The sequence below is a fragment of the Phyllostomus discolor genome, chromosome 14 (assembly GCF_004126475.2).
Source record: "Phyllostomus discolor isolate MPI-MPIP mPhyDis1 chromosome 14, mPhyDis1.pri.v3, whole genome shotgun sequence".
NCBI lineage: Eukaryota > Metazoa > Chordata > Mammalia > Chiroptera > Phyllostomidae > Phyllostomus > Phyllostomus discolor.
This window is the reverse complement of record NC_040916.2, coordinates 36,172,618-36,195,425: the sequence shown is the minus strand read 5'-3', so window position 1 is coordinate 36,195,425 and position 22,808 is coordinate 36,172,618. Positions and strand designations below refer to the sequence as shown.

At 55.3% G+C, this 22,808-nt stretch overlaps 1 protein-coding gene and 1 pseudogene across 1 annotated transcript; one reads left to right on the top strand and one right to left on the bottom strand.

The window, feature by feature from the left end:
- Positions 1 to 4,509: 4,509 nt before the first annotated feature.
- Positions 4,510 to 4,821, bottom strand: LOC114489159 (annotated as a pseudogene).
- Positions 4,822 to 17,571: 12,750 nt separating this feature from the next.
- On the top strand, positions 17,572 to 22,403 carry LOC114489160. Its single transcript, XM_028503154.2, is given in 4 exon segments — positions 17,572 to 17,733; positions 18,855 to 18,932; positions 21,766 to 22,065; positions 22,068 to 22,403. Coding segments are annotated over 4 exon segments (876 nt in total).
- The last annotated feature ends 405 nt before the right edge of the window (positions 22,404 to 22,808 follow it).

The window sequence follows — 22,808 nt, the reverse complement described above, 5'->3', positions numbered from 1 at the left end:
TTATATATTAATTCTAATAACCTTCTTAAAGACATACTGATATATCACCAAACACTCTGGAAACGAACCTGGCATCCAGGGTCAGCACTTCCACGTCAGGAAATGTTCTGTTGGCAGTAAAAGGTTTTGTTTCTGCTCTGGCTGGTGTAGCTCAGTGGATTGAGCATCGGCCTGCAAACCAAAAGATTGCTGGTTCGATTCCCAGTCAGGGCACATGGCTGGGTTGCAGGCCAGGCCCCTGGTTAGGGGTGTGTGAAAGGCAACCACACATTGATGTTTCTCTCCCTCTTCTTCCTCCCTCTATAAGTAAATAAAATCTTTAAAAAAAAGTTTTGTTTCTGAGAAGCTTTTAGTGAAATGAAAACATGTGGATGCCCGAATGTTAAGTAAAAAGAGAAGACTGTCTATACTTTCTGTGCAGTTTTTCCGTGAACCTAAAACTGCTGTAGAAAACAAGGTCTACTAATTAAAAAAAATAAAAGAGGGTGATGCAAAACAATCATAGATACAATAGATTTAAAACAAAAACCAGGTGGACACAAAGGCCTGGAGACAGGTGTTTCCCTGTGGATGGTGGGCTTGTTTGCAGGTGATCTTTCTTCTACATCTGCCTTTAGCGTATGTTTAAATGGGCCCTTGGGTGCACGGAATTGGCTGGATCATAACCTTTGCCTCACGACACATTCTTATCATTAGTTCAGGCATGGCCACTTTTAGTTATTTATTCGGTTAGTTCGGCTGTTAATGTGATCATGGAATAAACACCCAGGACCCCAACACTCAAAACAAAAGCATCCCTAACCATATCCGGGGATGGATGCTCACACGCACCCTCCCAGCAGCTGTCCCCACTCGAGATAAACGCCGTCCAGCATCCCATGCTTATCTCGTCTTCGCTTTCTTTTCTACTTGGTTGTATTGTGCCTATTGCCGTGCTGCTGCTCTAAATGTGTGTGTGAGCGAGAGAGAGAGAGAGAGAGAGAGAGAGAATCTAGTCTTCTACTCGTGCGGGAAAATGCCAAGGAGTGGGATTGCTGGATCCCATGGTAAGAGGATGCTTAGTTTCACAGGAAACCGCCAAACTGCCTTCCGAAGGGGCTGCACTCTGTCGCGTCCCCCCCAGCGACGAGGGAGAGCCCTGGCCACTCCACGCCCTCACCAGCGCTCGGCTTGCCGGTGCTGCCGGGGTTCTGGCTGTTGGCCATTCTCAGAGGTGCGTAGTGTAGCGGTTATCTCATTTTAATTTGCAAATGCCTAATGACTGTGACGCTGAACATCTTTGCAGGGGCTACTCGCCATGCGTGCGTCTTCTTTGCTGAGGAGTCTGCTCAGATCTTTTGCCCTTTTTTTTTTAGATTTTTTATTTATTTATTTTTAGAGAGGGAAGGGAGGGAGAAAGAGAGAGAGAGAGAAACATCAATGTGCGGTTGCTGGGGGCCGTGGCCTGCAACCCAAGCATGTGCCCTGACTGGGAATGGAACCTGCGATGCTTTGGTTCCCAGCCCACGCTCAATCCACTGAGCTACGCCAGCTAGGCCCACTTTTTTAAAATTAGGTTGTTTCCTTCTCCCAGTAAATCCTTCCTACTCATCCTCTAGATCTTAACTCAGGGATCCCTCCCAGTGTGTGCCTCCTCTTCTTCACCATTACCCCAGGCGCAGCTCCATGGGCATTTGTTTACTTGTTAAATGCCAGTGGCTTCTCTGCGTCTGGAAGAGCAGAGAAGCCAGCCTGGCTTCGTTCCCTGGACGTGCCCCGCGCTGCGCCTGGCCCGCGGTAGGCGCTGTGCAGATACCTGCGGAGCGAGGAATACACTAATGACCTCGTTGAGAAAGAAGGTGGAGCGAGGGAAGAGGGATCATCTGAACAAACCACGACGAAAGCTCAGCGCGACCAGAATTTCAAACAGCGTGCACAACAGTGGGAGGGGTCAGAGGGCCGCGACCCAGTGCCAAGAAGCACAAACCTGTGGGACTGGTGTCAGGAATACTAATGTGTAAAAGGAGCTGCGGCTTAAACTTGGGACCAGGACCACGGAAAGACTGTTTTAGAAAATTATTTAAAGCAAGAAAAATAACAAGGAAAAGTCAGGCCCCACACTGAGTGGGAGGGGCGTCATTTTTAATGCAAAATGTTCTCCCTCAAGAAGAGTAACTCTCCAACCGGAAAGTGTAAAGGCAAATTCCAGAAGAAGACAGTCAAGTGCCAGCCCTGACCCTTGTGGCTCAGTGGGTTAGTGTGTCATCCCACAGACCAACAGGTTGCCGGTTCAATTCCGGTCAGGGCGCATGCCTGGGTTGGGAGTTCGGACCCTGGTTGGGGTGCCTAGGAGGGGCAACAGATTGATATTTCCCACATCGATGTTTCTCTCCCTCTCTCCCTCCCTTCTCCTCTCTCAAAAAATAAATAAATAAAACCTAAAAAAAAAGACCATCAAATCCCACATTGGCGACACGGTCCACAATTTCTGAGAAAGTTGACAAAAATGCCAGTAGCCAGAGGAATGTGAACTGTTGCCTTATTTTCAATAAGGGAAAGTATGCATTAGGTAAATTTAATTGCCTCTGATTTCAGAACTTGACATTGACTCAAGCGGGGGTGGGGGGGGGAGGGTTGGGGGAGGAGCCCACGTGTGGCCAGTGTAGACAGCTGAGCGGTAGGCATTTCAGGCCGCAGGAACTGGGTGGGGCTCTCAGTTTCCTACAGGGACATCGAAGCAGCGGAGGGAGCCCGGGCTGCCCCAGCCAAGCATCGTGCAAGCAGGGCAAACTTCCACAGGTGGCCGGGGAGAGAGACTTTTGTTTCATTGTTTTGCTGGGCTGAGAGGTGCCCCCGCCCCAAATGCATGTCTGCCTGAAACCTCAGAGTGTGGCCTTATTTGGAAATAGGGTCACTGCAGATGTAGTTCATTATGATGAGGTCATGCTGGAGTAGGGTGGGCCCCGTATCTAATACGGCTGGTATCTGTGTGAGAAGAGAGGAGGACATGGAGACACCCAGGGGAGAGGGCCACGTGACCACGGAGGCAGCGACAGCGGCGATGCGCCACAAGCCAAGGTCCGTCTGGAGCCACCAGACGCTAGGAGGGCAGTGTGTCACACACTCTCCCTCGGAGTCTCCAGGAGGAACCAACCTCACCAACACCTGGACCCCAGACCTCTGGCCTCCTAGACTTGGAGAGAGTAAACTTTTGTTGTTTTCAACCACCAAGTCGGTGGTGCTTTGTTACGGCCGTCCTGGAAACGAAGCGATGTGAGCAGGTAAGGGCGCAAGGGTGTTTTCCATCTGGAAAACAAGAAGCGAGGTGAATCTAATTTGAATCCCAATCTGGTAAAGCGAGTTACACCATGAGGTACAGCTTCTTGGGCAGCTGCTTTATCTGTTTTGATAAGTCAAGAAATTGCATCTTATAATATTTTCATGGGTAAAGTAGAGAAATGTGGGCTAGATGACAGTACAAGGAGAAGGGTTCCCAGCCGGCTCAGCTGGGCCGATTCACGCCAACCTACAGAAGACTGTCTGCCTCTGTCCTCCGGTAACTTGGATACAACTTTGGCGACGTGCTTGTCAAACACATAATAATAAAACGTTCGTAGGGATCATAGGATAGAGGTCGGAGCCCACATTCAAATTGATCAAGAGAGCTACAATGATGAACCCAAAGCTCCGAGACAAAATTTGCACGAGGAACTATGAAGTGAAGCCACTGGGTTCAAGAAGATGATTTGCAAGAATGAGCTGGAGGAGGCCCGGATTGGAAACAACTCCCAGGGGAGATTTTCTGGAGACACGGAGTTGACATGCCAGCTCCGAAGGGTACGTGCAGCAGTACCACCTGGGTGCTCAGCACAGTAACAGAAGCTTCCACTGCATTGATCCAGGTGCGCTAAAAAAATCACAACTCATAAATCAAGTTCCTTACCAACAGATTGAAATCATTTAAATATAGGTCATCGAAGTGCTCACTGGGAAAACCAGACGATTAACGGCTCACGTTGACACACAGGAGCACGGAGTAAGTGAACCGGCGAGGGAAAGAAGGCAGTTTCCAGGAAAATGCTCAGCACGCAGCAGGTGTGACAGGAGCAGCCTCAGGAGTCCACACTGCTCCCCGCCGGCCGGTGGGGTGGTGCTCTTCCCGGAGGAGGGGTCAGAGAAGCTGAAGCAGGTCAGGGAAGAGCGGAGCAGGCCTGTCCGCTGCGCCAACCGACCAGGAAAACCAGCGGGGAAGCAACAAGGCTGAGGGGCAACAGCGCCCCCACCCGTGCAGACCTCCTCAGCACTCTCCCTCTACCTTCCCCTCTCCAGCTAAGGTCTCTAGCCTGCCCAGCCCCCACCTATGCGGAGAAGGGAATTCTGGGAAATGTAGTTCCAGCTCAAGTGACAATGTGCAAATGCAGCACAACATCGGAAAGATTTTTTTTTTTCTTCAAATACCACTCTGATCACTCATGGTCCAAGAACATTCAAATAATAAACCAATGTGAAACAGATGTTAAAGACTGATCTTTAAACGTAATAGGCGTCAATGCCACAAGTGCCTATAATCTCGCTGACGTAAAACCACATCCACACCTCGGTGGCCACCAAAACATTCAGCAGAGCTTCCTTAACCGTGAGCTGTTTGCAGCTACCATGTTGAGCCCTAGTGACTATGTTTTCCGAGCTCTAAATAGCTGTGGAGAGCTCAGCAAAGGTTGAAGGAATCAGCTGAGCCCTGGCGTAGTGCCAAAACTCGGCCAGTCTCGGTTTCCCGTAAGTCATGGCAGTGTCTACCAGCCCCGAGGCCTTCTCTGCGAGGTGATGGGCCAGTGGGGCCATGGTTCTAGGATTGGGAAGACTGTTTTTTAAAAAGATTTATTTATTTATTTATTTATTTTTAGAGAGGGAAGGGAGGGAGAAAGAGAGAGAGAGTAACATCAATGTGCAGTTGCTGGGGGTCATGGCCTGCAACCTAGGCATGTACCCTGACTGGGAATCGAACCTACAACCCTTTGGTTCTCAGCCCACACTCAATCCACTGAGCTACGCCAGCCAGGACGGGAAGACTATTTTTTAACTTTTCAGGTAGAAACAGACTTAAAGAAAAAAATTATAAAAAGAATTCCTGTCGACCTTTCTCCCAGCTTTTCCAAAACGTGAGCATCTTACACAAGCAAGGTGTAATGACCAAACCCAGGAAACTAACCTCGATACTAGTAATTTACAGATCCCGTTCAAATGAAGTCAGCTGTCCCACTGACCTCCTTGTACTGTACTGGTTCACAGCCCAGCCCAGGCTCCCGCACGCACTTGGCCTGTCTCTTAGTCTCCTTCAATCTGTCCTCACAGAGACTTTTCCAGAGCCAATGTGACAAGAAAGAAAATGTCTAGAATGGCGAGGGTCTGGGAAGCAAGAGCTCAGAGGAACTGTTGCCAGAAGGAGCTGTCAGCTGAGAGAGGAGAAGGCTGAAGGGGACGCATTTCTGGTCTTCAGAGTTGTCCTCAGACACTGGAGGACCTCCAAGCGGAGGACGGAGGAAGTGCTGCCCCAGGGGCAGAAATCAAACCCGGAGGGGAACGTGCTATCAGTGAGAACTACCTAGCCGTGCCCTGGGCCTTGGCAGCACTGAACTGGGTCAGGGCAGACAGATCGGCCTGAGAGAGGAACCAGGCAGAGGCAGGTCGGGGGCAGGGTGGCAGAGCAGAAATAGCCACGCAGCCGCTGGCCAGGGCCCTCGTGACTTAGGGATGCCAGGCTCTGGGGAGAGCAGAGCAGACGGAGGTTTGACTGGCGGCGCCACGGAGAACGTCCATGAGACAATAGCAGGAACAGAGGGCCCCTCCTTGAACAGGTTTGCTGCCAAAGCACACTGTTAACAAGCAACTGGAGACACTGACAACAGCCCAAGCGGCAGGCTGTCTGTCCGGTCTGTGCACGCTTACAAGCTCTCTGACCTCTTGTGAGGGCGGGGCGGTGCTGCGGGGGGCGCAGAAATTGTGTCCTTTGGTCTGGGAGTTGGGAACAGAGGCACAGAGACACCTGCTAGGGGGTACTGAGGCATGCTGGGGACAAAAAAGTCACCAAACCCCAAAGCACTACTGACTCAAGTTTTCCTGGCCAGGGTCCTTCAAAGGGATGTCAACACATCTATTTGAAATGCATGTCATGGCTGAGTAACAAAGCCAACTACAGGGAGCAAGGAAAAGCAATGAGCTAACGCATAAATAAAGCTCTCTGCTTACATTTCTGTTCTTCAAAACCAGTCGATAGTTGAGTTTTTCTGCTAGGCTAGCTCCACAACCAGTCAGTTACCCAGCATCCTCATGAGCAGTGATCGATGCCTGTATCCCAACGCAGCACCTTAGATGCTGCGCCCTTGTGCGCCTGCCTGGGCACAGATCCGTGAGCCTGTCTGCCACTCATTCATCACCTGTCCCTCCAGCCACCCATCCATATCTTCATCCATCAAGCCAACATTTGTTTAACTTCTGCTACGTGCCAGGTTCTGCGTTGAATGTTGGGGGTATAGTAATAATAATAATAATAATAATAATATCTTTTCTGCTTCCAGGGGGCCTAGGGTTTGGTGGGGGCTGGGGGAGTGGAGGTTAACAATGAAATTGTCGCTGGGTGAGACACGGTAACAAAGGGACATGGTGACGCTAAGGAAGATTTGATTTCCACTCGAAACTCGCCCAGCTGAGCAATTTTTACAGGTGACTCCAAGTCACCTGCCAGGAGCAAGTAACGTTATTTGCATTCCCACAGGCAGGTTTAGGTTTTCTGTGACACGTGAGGCATTCTTGACACCGGGATCAGATTCAATGAGCGTCAGTGTAATAAATACGCACTGAGTGCCAACTGGGAGGACAAGGATCAACACTCCGTGCCTTCCCTTTTCAGGCTCAAGGTTAGGAGAACCTCTGACGAGCTGGCATGGTCCCAGCTGAGGACCGCTGGTGGGAAAAGCCACCCAGAGCTGCCAGCAGGAGGGAAGGGGACTTATGAAGGGGCCACCTGACTTCTGATCCAGTGACCCTAGCCGGCAGGCCTGTGTCGAGGAGCCCAAGTGTGGCGTTTTCCTGGCTGAGCGAGACACGGCCACCATGCACGTGTCCTCTCCTGACCCACCGCCACAGCCTGTGCTCGGACCTGAGCCGTCAGCACCACGGCAGCCCTGAGCCGGGGGGGACTCTCTGTGGTCCACGGCCACGCTCACGGACATCCCAGGGCCTGAGCTCCAGGCACTTCTCAGTCGCTCACCGGCCACCTGAGCTGGCTCAAGTCCCCAGCCGTGAACTGGGGACATGACAACTCCTCCGTCGACTGAGTTCTTTAGAAGCTTACAGGCTAGATGCGGAGACTTCGTGGGAGGGCTCCCTGTAACTGAAGGGAGGGCTCCCTGTAACTGAAGCGAGGGCGTGTTTCAGAAACCAGCGGGGCTGTCACACCCTCTGAGGGGCAATCAGGCATCACCTCCCACTCATTTTCCCTTTGACCTTGAGCGAGATCATGCACTGTGTTGCCCTACTTTAGGCAGTAGCATTCTTTGTTGTTGTTGTGGTCTAACCTGTTTCTAAACCCAACTTCACTGTAAAATAGGGTGACCCAGGGTACCTCCTAGGGTGATTGTAAAAATTAAACGAGGTCTCAAATGTCTACCACAAAGCAGGGCCCAGCGCAGCCTTGCCCTGTGGAACCGATGCCTGCCCCGCCCCCACCCCACCCCGGCCTGCATCAGGTCATTAGTATGCGCACAGAAACGGGTAATGGCCGCTCGCGGTAACCGAGCGCCCCCTAAGCCAGGCTCTGCGTCGAGTGCGCCTTTCGCGTTAACTCATTTCGTTCTCACAACAGCCCCGTGGGGTGTGCACCGTTACCAGCCGCCGTTTACAGCCAGGAGATAGGTGCACAGAGAAGTTAAGTCTCTTGGCCAAGATCACGCAGCTGCCAAACAGCGACGCCAGTGCACGCACCCACGCGTTGCGGCCCCGGAGCCCTGGCCCCCAGCGCGGAACGGTGCCGCCTAGTTCTTGCGGTGGAGACGCGAACCCAGTCCCGACTCAGCTGGAAAGTGGCCGAGAGCGCGAGGAAACATGGGTTTCCTCCCCATGTCAGCTCCGAGTCTGAGCTAAACTCCGGCCAATCGGGGCCCAGTTACCACCTGTTTTTCTAAATCCTCTCAACAATGTGTTTTGGTCTGTTTGCCTCCCTTCATTTGTTTGTGCTGCTCGCCTCCCTCGAGTCAGGAGTTATTTGACCTTTTACACTTGGATAGTGCTAGGTGGTCATATGCAAAAGAGACAGAGAGAGAGGGTGGGTGGACAGAAACCGGATTATCATAATACAACGCATCGTGAAGAACAGTTTGGGTCCAGCTGGGTGAAAAAAATCGGGCCAAATAAGGGGAAACTATGAGCTTCCTCTTTTGAGTTACGTGTTTAGAAACTAACATTATGCCCCCGAGAGGCACAGTGTAAAGAAGCCTGGGAACAATGGAGACCGGTACAAAACAGAGAGAAGTCCCGCACAGTGGGTGCCAAGGCAGAGGACGCAGGGGGAGGAGGAATAGAAGCGAATGGCGACAACTGTACTTGAACCACAATTTTTAAAAATTATAAAAAAAAGAAAAAGGAAAAGAAATAGTGGCTTTGAAAGGAAAAAAAAAAATGCAGAAGCAGCCGGGAAACCACGTCACCATGGAAACCCACAGTGCGGAGAGAGGCCACCCAGAGCAAAAGAGAAGGGAGTGTGCTGGCCAAGGTGCGGGCGGGCAGGGCCGACCGGGGTGCTTGGGGCCAAGGGGCTCTGCCCTGCTCTTGGCCCTCGTGTCAAAGACCGGGAGTTTCCTGGTTTTCATAAAAACTGAGGTGAATTCTCCCACACGGATGCTTTGAGCTCTGATCGTGCGTCTGCCCCTTCGTGAGAGCAGGCTGCAAAGGTTGCGCTGCCCTCGGGAAGTTCACGGCCCTCACATGGCAGGCATGTGATGGCCGCACTGTGTGAGGACTGCTTCTGGGGACTTGGGGGAAGAGGACCAAAGAGGAAGCAGGCCCAGGTAGAGGGAAGACGATGGCTGGGCTGCACTTTGGAGAATAACGTGGTGTCCTTTGGGTGGGTGGCACTGAACTGTCCTTGCTCCCGGCAGCAGCGGGGACTTCCTCCGCCAAGACACTGCGGTCGGGGCCCGGGTGGCCTGTCCGGGAAGCGGGTGGGCGGGTCGAGGGGAGCCGAGGGCCGGTGCGGGAACGTGGAGGTAGGTGGGCTGGCGGAGGTGTGCAGGAGCCAGACCTCGGCTTCTGATCTGCCGCGGCTCCGCTCACCTCGGACGGTTTGGAAGAACCCAGAACGGGGCAGCCTCGGCCCCCCTGGGTGCCGCCGTGCTCCGGGGCGGTGTGCGTCGGCGCTGCTCGGAGTACAGGCCACAGCTCATCAGCGGGTGATGAAATCAAGTTAGTGTTTTAAGACTAGAATTTATTTTGACAATGAAATCGCCTAGAACATTGCCTTTCACATGATCTGTTAAGGACATTCTGCTTCATTTTTTAAAGATTCCAGTCTGTCACAGGCTGATAACTTTTATAAAATACAGCCAAACAATAATAGTGGCTTACTAGAAAAAGATCACGTTCTTGGAAGTCCCAGCAATGATGTCAAACTGCTATAAAAGTTTCTAAAAACATTCTATTATTTAGTAGCTTTATTGAGATGTAATTCACAGATCATACAATTTGCCCGCTGGAAGGGTACAATTCAATGGTTCTGAGTGTGATCACAGGGTTGTACACTGTCACCACAATCAATTTAGACCTGTCATCACCCGGCAAGGAACCCAGTGCCCATCAGCAGCCAACCCCTCTTCCCTCCAGACCCTGCCCGCCCCACCCCCGCACAACTGCCTCGCGGATCCATCGTCAGTCGTCAGACTGGGTCGTTTCCAGCTTGTGGCTGCAGTGAACCACGCTGCTTTGAACATTCCTGTTGGGGTGAACCCGCGACTTCCTTCCTCTTGGGGTGATGCGCCGAGGAGTGGGGTTGTCGGCCCCCTAACTCCACGTTTGCCTTTTGGAGGAAACAGGTGCTGTTCTCACCTCGGCCGCACAGCCCCACAGTCTCAGCAGCCATGCGCAAGGGTTCCGGCTCTGCCGTGTGCTCACCAGCACCTCTCCCGGTGGCCGTGCGGTGGGCGGGAGGTGGTATCTCGCCATGGTTAGTGTTTGCCGTTCCTGGATCGCTCATGGTGTCGAGCATCTTTCCGAAGTGCGCTGAACATGCACTCTGAATTTCTGCACGTTCTGGCGGCCTCTCTGGCTGGTGACCAGCAGCACGCAGGCCTCGCTCCCAGCGCCCCCGGACCCGAAAGCGTGAGCACACTGCGCGGGGTGAGGTCAGGTGTTGTTTTGGAAAATGCTCATTTCTGTTAAATACTTGTGTGTTTTTGTGTTCTGGATCAAGATATACACTGCATTTGTATTTATGTATTTCTTACTGCTGAAAAACCTCCCCGCCATCCATCTGCAGCCGGAGTGAAGAGGGACATTGTCCTCCCAAACACGTGGCATGGCCGAGTGCCACGGCCGAGCCCCGAGAAAATCGGACGGGCAGCCTCAAAATAGGAAGCTGATACATGGGGATCGAAGTCCCAAACCAGTTTGTTTGATAAGATCCTCTCACTACAGGATCTCAGTGAAACATTTCAAAAGCAATTTAAAAGACTATTTCCGTTGTGTTTTAATGCTCTGTGGATTTGATAAAAGTTGTAAAAACCTGACTTCATTCCTTGAAAACGTGACCGCTGAAAAGAGTTGGTTTGTTCTGAGGAATTCTCAAAGGCAGGTTGTGCCTGGGTGTGCCCTTGACAGGTACACGTGGCTCACTCGCATGCACACATGGCTCACTTGTGCACATACGGCTCACTTGCACGCACACACGGCTCACTTGTGCACACACAGCTCACTCGCAGGTATGTTCGTGTCTCCGGGTGCATGTGCGCCTGGTGTTTGCCTCACAGGTGCTGCTGCTCAGCCACACCCACAAGAGCATAATTCACAATAGCCAAACAGCGGGAGCAACCCGGATGCCCACTGAAGGATGAATGGATTAAAAAAATGTGATATAAACACAGGATGGAATGTTATTCAGACTTTAAAAATCAGGAAACCCTGTCACAGGCTACAGCCTGGATACAATTTGACAGTGTTGCGCTAAGTGGAGTGAGCCAGTCACAAAAAGACTGATCCTGCATGGCTGCACTTACATGCAGTCCCAAAGGAGCCAAACTCACGGAGACAGAAAGCAGGCCCGTGCTGGCCACCCGCTGAGGGGAGAGGGGGAGTTGTTATTCAATGCACACGGAGTCTCAGTTTTGCAAGATGAAACCATTCTAGAGATCTGTTACACAGTCTGAAAAAGCTTAATACCATTGAACTGTGCATAAAGATTAAGATGATGAAGTTTATGTTCTGTATTTTTTAACCACAATTTAAAATAAAAAAAAATGTTCTTAAAGACGATGCTTATGTGGAGCTCCCACCTCCAAACAGACACAGAACTTGGGTGCTGGGGGTACCAAACGGGATCTACCTCTTCGGAGCTGCAGGGCTGAGTGAGTGAGGTCGGCCCCGACACCCAAGGGTGTTCTGGTGTGTAAGACAGCCGGTTCCGGGTGCCAACCGGGGGGCGAGCTCGCCGTCGGGCGGCAGGTGAAAACGGAGGGAAAACCAAAGAGCCAGGCTTTCCTGCGCTGTGATGTGCAACCTACAGCCCCTTCCGGTTGCTCCTCTGTCTGTCTGTCTGTCCTTCCTCTGGTCTGGGAGCCCGCGTGCAGAGCAGGGGTGGGGCCACCGGAAGCTCCCTGTGCAATCACAGCAAGCCCCTGTGGGACAGCACCCCCCCCCCCCACACACACACACGCCGGCCACCACAGCCTAAGTCACACGCAAACAGGACCTCCTGCTCTGTGGGGGAAACTCTTGGACCCTCCGAGGGATCCAGCCTGGGGGTCCTGGTGAGAGTCTTTCATCAGCTCAGCCTGGCAGCCGGCTTCACTGGGGGCGGCCAGGGACCCGCTGTGGGGTTTTTAGGTGTGTTCCAAGGGAAGCGGCAGGGACTTTCTGTGCCCCGGACAACTCCCCTGCCGGTGGAGACCTCATCCTTGGCTCCGGGCTCTGCTCCCATAAAATGGATGCATTCCTGAGATCATACGAATGCTCTTACAATTAGATAGTTTCACAGTTTCCTGGGTATTCATGTACAGACCATCCATCCGCCGTGATGACAGGCTGTGAGTCTGGGTTGTAACCTCCGCTTTGACAGCCGGGAATGTTAATGAGCCCCTCCTATACGTAGAACACTAGGCTCTTTCTCCCGGGTTACCTTCCTGCCCTCGGCCAGCAGCAGCACGGTGCTGCTGTCTCCAGAGCGCTCCCGAGTCGCTGCTGCCTCGGTGTGACCATCGGACCCTCGAGGACAGAGGGTTTCCCTGGGGCAAATCCGCGGCTAAAAGAGACAGGCCTGCCACGCGGAGGAGCCAGCAGTCGGGGTGGCAAGAGGAGAGGCTACAGAATGGGAACCCCAGGACTACGCTGCTCTCAGGGGCCCCGGTGGGCACGGTGGCGAGCGGTGACTTCCTGACCAGGGGTGGAGGCGGCAACAGGCATTGAGAGCGCGCTGGCCTTTGGTTCAGGAGGCATTCCCCAGGTGGATGTGCAGGTGATGGAAGCGTCTCCCTCAGAGCGGACATCTCTGAGATGCTGAGAAGATTCTGGCCGCGTCTGCTGGAGGCAGAGTCTCGCCTTCGCAAACCAGGCTGCTGGGGACAGGCTCACTGGTTCGCTCATGGGGGGAGGGAGAGGCCGATGAGAGGCTCCGGCCGCGTCCCTCTCCACTCGACCCTGAGGCCGAGGGTGGCGGCCCTGGCATCAGGGGCATGAGGGCCGGGTGCCGATGACTGTTTTTCAAGGGCTGCACGAGGCTCTGGGCACAAGCTCAGCAGCTAGAGAGAGGACACAGGCGACAATGAGAAGCAGCAAGTTGGGGAACACCGGCCCCCCCGACGGCCGCGTGGCTGCATTTGCCTTCCTAACGCGCGGGGTTGGTGAAAAGGTCCGTTGAGTTTTCTTCTGGAAAATAAAAGACACTTTTCATTTTCACCAATAACTTTATTGATTTGGGTATTCTGAGTATGTCGGGTGTCTCCCACGTGGTGTAACATTAATTGTTCTCAGTTAATGTCTCGATTTGAGCGCTATCAGCTTCAATTGGTCAGCCTGGCTGTGGAGCATCGTCCAGCGAGAAATGTCCAGCACAGAACTTCGCAAACCACTTTGGACACATCTGATCAGTCACAGCACCTTCTCCATACACTGTACAAACCTTCTTTTTGTTTCAAAGCTGTGTTTTTACTTTTCTTGAAATAAGCATAATATGTCCGAAATGTTGCTTATTTTCTTCCATCTCCAATACTAAAATGGCCACTCAAAAATTCACTCATTCTGATGTTTGTTCATAAATGCACGCTGATATGAGAGCTGTCAGGATACAATCTAACAAAATTGTTTCGAATGACGTCGAAGACCATTAAGCACTACTAGAGCCATCTTACAGAAACAACCAAACTTTTTGGCCAGCGCAGTCTTTCGTAGGAAGCAGTTGCTAGCCTACAGGGGAGCTGCTGATTGCAGGGGTCAAAGTGCCTTGGTCTGGCGCACCCCTGGACCTCTGTGCGTCGTCGCCTTGTCTACCAGCGAGGACAACAGGGCCCCCTCTTAGGCGATAAGTGTGCGGGGCCTGGCGCAGCCACGTGCTACGTCGTGTGGGCTGTTGCTCTTTATCCACTGAGTCATGAGATTCTGTCATCAGTGAAGAATGAGAAACTGTCCAGTTATCCAATTTTCCCTTTCCATTTCCTGCCTTATCTCACTGGCTACACCACAGGCCCTTCTGGGGCACGGGGAACCATGTGGAAATTTCCAGGAGCTGAGGGAAGGACGGATGGGGGACAAGAGCGCTCACGCGTAGCGCGAGGTCCAGGGAGCTGCTGCAGGGAGGGGGTGGGGTGCGGGCTCCGCGGCAGTGGCGGAGAGCACCGTAGAAAAGACAAAGGCTGCAGACGCTGGCTAGGCCCACGGCAGGGGCAGGGCCGAGAACCACTGTTTTGGCTGGTGGAAAATCCCAGCCAGAGGCAAGAATTCAATTCGACAAATATTTACGGCACCTACTCAGTGCAGAGAAGAGGCCCAGCTGAGTCACCGGGCACGGCCCCGTCCTGGCACCTCGGCGTTGTCCACAGAGGGGCCTCGAGGGCCGCTGGAGCAGACAGAAGACTGAGCGAGGGTACAGAGCCAGGCTGGGTGCTTAGGATGTGAGTGACGCCTTGGCCCCATGGGGACGGAGCCCAGCAACCAATTAGGGCCCCACCCTTTGGCCAAGAACTTGCTGAGTCACAGGTCACGGGGGGGGGGGGGGGGGGGGGGATGCTGCCCAGGCTGCGCCCGGGCGACCCTGGGGTGGTTGGGTGTGGGGGACTGAATTGGCTAGCAGGGGGAGTGGGGCAGGCCTGAGAAGAGGCAGCAGCAGGCACTCGGAACTAAAAAGTCCGTTTCCTCCCTCGCCTCCTGCCTCAGCTCCCCAAAGCTGAGGATGCTGAGACTCGGGGGTGTGGGGCTGTGGGGGCCAGAGAGGTCCGGGGAGCACTGAGCCTTGCTTGTGCTTTTCTCCACGTCCCCATGGCCTGTGTCAGCCTCGCTCACCTGCCACCCCACTGCCCTGTTGTGCCACAGAACCCCTGTCCCGCAGTGCATTCGTGGGCCCTGCCCTCCCCTGCCCCCCTGTCCCGGTGCTCACGGCCCGAAGGCCCAGAGGTGGCACCGGAGGGAGCATCCTTCCACTCTAGGGTCAGGCCTCGGTTGCCAGGTCCCCACAGACCCTGGGCGGGCACCAGCTGGTGCCAAGCAGCACAACCCCACAGAGCGTAGGCTAAAGGTCTGCAGGAACACCAGCGCGCCCAGCTGAGAGCGGCCTGCGCGGGCATTCCCCAGGAAACGGCACCCCGAAAGGTCGATGCTGACGTGGGCTGCTGCCAAGGTGCAGCCCCAGAACGCCTCGAGTTTGCAGAGCTCTCGTTCCAGCCAGCAGAGCACCGCTGCAGGCACCCCAGAGTGGCAGCGTTCCCCTTCTACAGACGAGGAAACCGAGGCAAGGGATGGAAAGCAGCCGGCCCCTGCTCGGCAGCTGTTGAGTGGTGGGATCTAGACTCGAACCCAGGCCTGTCTGATTCCACACTCTTTGCAGTAAACCAAGGTCCTCTCTCATCTTCGCCCCCCATCAGGTCCTGATGACCGGTTGGTGATGGCCCCCAGCCTAGGCAGCCACGCCTGCTACTTCTGTCCTTGTGCCCACGAAGTCCTGCAGGTAGCTCCTCCCTCATGCCTCCTCAGTGACCCTAGCCCTGGTGGCGAAGGTCCTTGCCCATGCTCTTCTTGCAGCCTGTCACTGCCGTTTCTTTAAGAAATGCCACCTCCTCCATGAAGCCCTCCCTGTCACAACCCAGCAGAGCCAACCCCTCTCTCTGGGCCCCCAGTCTCTCTGCTCTTGGACCTACGCGTGCTCTGATGCTGGCCCACTGAATGGGCATTAACCATCTGTGTGTCTGTGCCCTGCACTGCCCCACAGCCCAGGGCACCGCCCCTCCTCCTCAGTGGCTGTTGGAGGGAAGGAAGGACAGGAGGGAGGCAGGGGTGGAGGGACGGAGAGACGGAGGCAGAGGGGGTCCAGACATTACTCAGCCGCCCCCCAGCTCCACCCACACCCCGCTGCTTTACTCAGGCAGGTGACAGCTCACGGAGTCACCTTTCCTGCCTCCCTGTGGAATCTCCCTGGAGCCACCTTGCTGCCCACTTCTGTCCCTGTCCCCCGCCAACCTGGGTTCCCCCTCACACCTCCTCCCACCCTCAGACGGAGCCAACGGACTGGCCCAGTCTGAGCCAGTGACTCACTCCGACCGCTGGGGCCCTGTGTTTGCTGATGACAATGGCGCCCGCGGCCTCCCGGCTCACCCTGCCCTGAGCCAAGGGCCAACACCACTGGCCCTCCCTCTTGCAGACAGAGCCAGCCCCCTCCCATGGGGGACCCCTGAGAGGAGGCTGCCCTGGCTTGAGGCCCAAGTAGCCTCAACCAGCCCCAACGTGCACGGGCGTGCTCCCCACCCCACCCCCAGTGTTCTGCCCTTCCAGCCCGTTCCGCAGGGAAGGTCCAAGCTGCGGCCACCTTCCCGGGAAGGCCAGCGGATCTTGCTTGGTTATTGACATCTTCCCAGAGAGCCAGCTGGCAGAGACGGGGCCTACCGAAATGGGTGGGTCCGGAACAGGGCACCGGCCCCTGGCCTGGCTGCAGGACCGAGACTGGCCGGGATCCTCAGGCCAGGAGAGCTGGAAGCGTTCGTGTTTACAAGGGAGAGAAAGGAAATGAAAGCCTGACCTCTCAGCTCTGCCTTGGGGCCCCCCTGGATGCTGAAGCCTGGGGAAGGGGGCAGGGAATTACATGGTGGGCACTGGAGGGGTTGGCCGGGGCCGCCCAGCTCCCCTGCAGAAGGACGTTCCGGAACCCTGGCCTCCACCTAAAGGTGCGAGCCCAGGCTGGCCCAGGGGCTCTGCATGCCTGGGCTCCCTCCCCCACGCCCCTTCCTTGAATCCTCGTCCTAATCCCACGAAGCTACCAGGGCTCACCCAGGGCACAGGCAACAGACTCATCACCCACACAAGCGGCTGTGGCACCACCGGTCCCCGGTCACAGAATCCTCCCCCGAGGAGCGTGGATGCTGTGCTCCAGCCGGCGGCTGGCACCTCCGCACTGCTCTTTGTGCGATGCTCTTGCAGTAGGAGGGGGCTTTTTCAAAACGAGCGTGACCACAACGCACTCCTGCTCAAAGCCTTTCAAAGGAAGCCCGTGGGGCCCTGGCACAGGGGCCTTGCTCTGCCACCAGACATGCGGGCCTCCCCGGTCGGACGGCCAGGACACGAGCACCTACCTCTGCTCCATCCACCCGGAATACTCAGATTTCCTGAAAAGGCTCTCGCTGCCATCTGCCCTTGTCCCTGCTGTTCCCACCCACGGCCATGCTGAGAGAGAGAGAGAGAGAGAGAGGGAGAGAGAGAGTAAGATCAATTTGTTATCCAACTTACTTATGCATTCATTGGTTGATTCTCATTTCTCGTATGGGCCCTGACGGGGGATCAAACCTGAAACCTTGGCGTAACGGTACGACGCTCTAACCAACTGAGCTACCTGGCCAGGGCCAAAGTATCAGCAAACCCCTCTCCTGCCCTTCTTTTAAGGGCAGGAAAGAGGCCAGCTAAACACAAAGCAAGAATTTCCCGGGCTCCCATGCCCCTGGGGAAGACACAAAGCAGTGGATGACCCCTAGGCCCACTCAAGAGTGTCTGGTGGGGTGGGGGCTGGCGGGCGTGGAGGGGGACCGGTTATGCTGAGAACAGGGACTCTGGGGTCAGACTCGCCTGCCTCAACTCCTGGCTGAGTGAGACCCCCTCCCAGAGCCCTGGTCTCTTCATCTGTAAAATGGGCTAACGGCGATGCCCGGAAAGTCTTCGCAGGGGACCCAGCCAGGAGAAGTGCCCGGCCAAGGACAGCCGCCCCACCTAGAGCCGGGAGAGCTGCCCCGGCCCCTCCCCAGGCTGCGGCCGGCTGGCCAGTACAGCAAGGATGGGCCCGCACACCTCACAGGCTGCGGCATAGTCAGTGGGTTCACGGGTGGGATATGTCCTCATGGTCACACTTGGGCCACCAGACCCAGAAAGCACCTACCCACCCCCAGCTCGTCAGCAGCCACAGAGGAGAGACCGCCAGGGGCACTGGCTCATCCCCTTGGCCACTCTTCTCACTGCCCTGGTACCCCAGACACCTAGCCCTTGACCTTGGCCCCCTGTTCTGCCCTTTCCTCCCTCCCTTGGTGTCCCCGGAAGCCGGTCTCTTTCCTCTGCGGGGCATGCCCGCCCGCCCCACTTCCTTCTGGCTGGCTGGGCGGGGCCCGTGCCTCCCGAGGCCTTGATGGCTCCCTGCTCAGGGTCTGCCTTGTCTTACAGAGGCCAGAGTGCGCTGTGGTGACCAGCTGTCCAGTGTCCAGTGCTGCAGGAGGGGCACTTCTCTTGGACCCCCACCCACCCCCGCCATCATGGTCTGCCCAGCAGGGGCGTCAGGAGGGGGAAGGGACAGACACAGGGCACAGCGTGCAGTCACTAGCTGGGTGGCCTTTTTGTAGAAGGAGGACTCCCGCCTCCAGCACGGAGGCGGTTGTGGGTAGGGAGCCATATCCGTCACCCTGGGGGACACTGTTAGGAGGCCCGAGGCGGAGAAGGGGGGGTCTGTGCTCTCGTGCCCAGACCAGCTGAGGTTGAGCCGCCCACCCCACCCCAATGCACAAAACAGAGCCAGGCGGCACGGGACGCGGTGCCCCGCAGAGGGCACAGGACCAGGGCAATCCTGGGCACTCTTGTCCAAAAGGCAGACCCAAGAAGATACAATCTTTTAATGACATGCTCGGTCTCCCTGGGCGGCTGGCCAGGGTACGGCCAGCCCTCGGCCTGCTCACAGGCCCAGTAGGGACACTGCCTCCTTCTGCCCTGAGGCTCTCTGGAGGAAGAGGAGTCCGGGGAGCCCAGGACAGGGGACAGGAGGGGGCAGACCCGGCCGAAACTGGACTTGGGAGCTGAGCAGGCGACAGCGGGCGACGGCGGGCAGCAGGGTCAAGATCAGCTGAGGACTCCCGTCGTAACATGCCCGTTCAGGCGCTGCCAGGGCCTGGCCTGGGTGGGGCTGGATGGGAGCAGCCGCTGTCCTGCCTGCCCCCCCCCCCCAGACAAATAAATCCTCTGGTCCAATCTCTGAAGGCCCACTCATCGCCCTGCGTAAGACAGCGGGGAGTCTCCCGCCCAAGGTACTGAAGAATGCCTTTCTTATGTGCCTGTTTCTCCAGGGAAAAATGTGTGGCCAGCCCTGTCCAGGTCACAGCTGCAGGTCTGTGACCTCTTCAGCCAGTTTCCTGTCATCTAAGGATCCCGGCACTGACGCCACCAGCCCCCCCTGCGGCCAAGGAGCAGGAGCCGGCTTTGGGGGGGGGGGGGTCTCAGGGGCCAGGCGCTCTGCTCTGCCCTTTGGAGCAAGAGCCTGTCTGTACGTTGACTCTGGAACTCAGGCAGCAACTCCGAGATGAGTCTTCCTTAACCCCTACTGCGCCAGTGAGGGAACCGAGTGTATAAGGGAGAGACAGAGGGTGGGCATGGGTGGCAGACAGCACACCCCTTGGGTTTGAAGAGCAATGTGGTCTTGGGAAGGGTTTTCATGCATTAAAGCACATCTGATCCCTTGGCTTCCCCGGGAAGTCTGGGGTACGGAGACAGTAATCCCTCACCTCAAATCTCAGAGGAGAGGACAAGAGGCTAGGTGCCCTCACTCCAAGCTCTAGGCTGCTTGCTCCTCTCAACCAGCTCGGCCAGCTGCACTGCACAGAGGCAGCCAGTGGGGGTGCTACTCCCCCCAGGACCCCTGCCCCAAAGGCTCCTCCTCCTCCGCGCTCCTCTCTGATTCCCCGGGGGAAGGCAGAAGAAGCGGGCGGCTGGAATCACCCTCGCACCGGCCTATTTACCCACCCACTGTGCGGTCACCCAGAGCTGGAGGAACTAGGTCCGACCGGCGCCCCAGGCGGAGGGCGCGGGTCGGTTTCCCGGCTGCGTCCCTCTGAGGGCTGTGCCCAGAACCGGGAGGCCCAGAAGCCGCCTCACTCAGGGCCGCAGCCTCTGCAAAGGCCCCGGGAGGGAGAGAAGGTGGACAGCACCACACTTGGCAGTGGGGTGCTGGGCCACTGTGGCCCTGACCCCAAGACGGCCGGATGGCCTCTCTGGTGGTCAGGCCCAAGTCTCAGCCTGGTCCCTGCACAGGACAGCTCACGTGGCACAAAGAAAAGGCGTCGGCCACCAGCAGGCCAGTGGTAGCCTCCCCAGCCCCCGACGTACTATAGGAGGTCAGAGTACCCTGAGGCCCTTCAGCTGAGGTTCAAACCCTGGCTCAGCCACCTGTTAGCTGTGTGACCCTGGACAAGTTCTTAACCTCTCTGTGCCTCAGGTGTCTCATCCTTAAAATGAATACGATAATACAGTATCTTCCCCCTAGGACAGTCATGAGAATATATGAGTTAATACATATAAGGTGTTTCAGACACATTGTAAGAGCGACATAAACAGTGGGCTTATTATTACTTTATTATTATTATTATTATTTTCTGACCCGAGAGGCTGTAGATACCAGAGCGGGCAAAAACCTAATGCTCTCGGGCACTTTTCGTGGGAGGAGCGGGGGAGGCCTGTTATGCAAGGTACTGTCACCCTCCATGGGCGGGTGGCTCAGCGAGGGAATTACATCAGACGAAAATTACCATTAATAGCAGTTCCTTCTTGGGCTGGTCACAACCCACAGAGCACAAGGGGGTGAGAAATATTACTATTATGAGTATGAAAAATGTCACTATCGGGCAGAGTTCTATTTTTGGAAACTGGGAAGTTATTTCGAGCGCGGGTTGGTATTCGTAATTTTTAATGGCCTGCGCACTCTAACAATACAGGCACGTTCTTGCTCTCAGGAGAAACCGGGGCACAGTGGGGAGCCCCGCCATGCCTCTGTGGTTGCTAGGCAACGCCCCTGGCCTCCCACCCCAGCTGGTGCCTGGTGGAGAGTCAAGGGTGGGCTCCAGGAGCCTGCACCGCCCCTGGTCCCAAGTGCCAGAGCCCCTGAGATGTCTCTGAGGCCCTCTCAGGGGTGCGGGGTGAAAGCAACCTCATTTTCTTCTCAGCCCTGGCAGGGTGCGGTTTGGAAGGCCATCCAGAGGGCAGAGCATCCGTGCAGCCACAGGCGTGCCTCCGTTTCTAGAGCTGCATGGATGAGTTACCTGTGGTTGCCGCAACAACTGATCACGAACAAAAATTTGTTCTCTCTTGGTACTAGAGGCCGGAAGTCCAAAATCAGAACCATGGGCCCAGACCAAGGTGTCAGTAAGGCTGTGCTCCCTCCGGAGGGTTCCGGGGACCATCTAACCTGTTCCCTGCCTCCGGCAGCTTCCGGCGTTGCCAGCACTCCTCGGCTTGTGGCCGCGTCACTCCAGCGTCTGCCTCCAAGGTCGTGGCCCCTTCTACTTGCCTGTGTCCATTTCCCTCCCCCACTCCTGTGCAGACCCTGGTGATTGCATTTAGGACCTACCGGGATAAATTCAAAAGCACCTCCCTATCTCGAGAGTCTTGACTTAGTCTCACATCTGCTAAGACCTTTTTTCCATCTAAGGTAACATTTGTAGATTCCGAGGAATTAGACTCTTGATGTTTGGGGATCGTGACGGAGCCCAGTCCATCCAAGCCAATGACTTCCTCCAACGAAACTGGATGGCGAGCCACCCCTCAGCTCCCTGGTGGCTGCCCCATCCCTCTACCTGGCCTCACACGCCAGGGTGGGGACCACGGAGCACACGGAGCTGACCCTGAGGCCCTGCCCGTCCCGGAGGTGTCCCCTACGGACTTGGAACAGGCCGGGCCTAGAGCTGCTGGGAGCTGCAGGCTGCTGGACCGCACACCCAGCCTGTGACCTCCCTCAGGCCTCCAGTTACCACCGCAGAAGGAAATAAGAACTGGAGACCAGAGGCCAGGACTGTGAGAACTTTAGGGGGGGAAAAAACCACTTTCTTTTTTATTACACCATAAAAGTTCAATTAAAAATGGGGAAAATAGGGAAACGGAAGCGAGTGGCAGGGCTGGCTGGCGGTGAGGGTGCTAAGCGGCTGTTCGCAGAGCAAGCTGAAGACGAGTGCCAGAGGACCTGGGTCTCAGCGAAAGGACAGCGTTCCCGTTACAGAGCTTTCGGCCAGTGGACCTTTTGAAAGTCATGATCTTCTTCGAAATGGTTTCACTTGTGTGAGAAATGAACTTTTGCCCAGGCGTCCTCTTGGATTATCAGAAACAAATTTCCAGCTCAACCAAGAGAAAATTAACGTTTCCACCCTGAGAAACGCCCAGGGTCCGTGCGCTCCACTTTAAAAGTGCAGGTGGGAGTCAAGGCGGTACAACAGGCTCGGCGTCTTCCGTCTCTTCCAGGCTCAAGCCTGTCCCTGGGTGTTTTGAGGGGTCATGATGACACTATTGGATCTGAAGATATTCCTAATGACCCATCACCAAGCGAACTAATGGGAGGGCCACACACGATGGTGGAATATAAACGAGGTTTGCTGCAATGCAGTGTGCTGATCGTGGAAATGGAAAGGCTACATCGTGTTTATTACTATCGTCTTTCTTTTTACTACAGTTGTATGTGTACAATATTAAAAGTGCTGACGCATGAGAAAAAAAATGGGGAAAATAGAAAACGCTAATCCTTCAGAATCTTAGCCTCCAGAGAGAGTAAAAGACTTGTATCAAGCAATCTTCCTCCTAAACCCTTTTTTATTCAGATAGGACGAGACTATACCCAGGTGTTTAAAAAGTGCAGGTGGAATTGCCCTATACATTCTGTTCTTTAACCCAGTTTCCCCAGTAAGTGGTGCATTTTGGGCGCCTCCCATGGCAGCACGTGCAGCCTTTCTGGGGCTCCTGGGGACACCGCTCTGTGGTGGGTCATGAGGAGTCACCCTATCGGTAGGCATTTGGGTGGCTTCTAATTGTTCGGCTGAAACAAAAGCGGTGAGACAGTTCAGTGAGACATTGATATCTGACTCACTCCAGGAGGCTCACAAGGATAGGGAGGTACGTTTCTCTCTCCTGTCGCCCCAAAGCAGCAG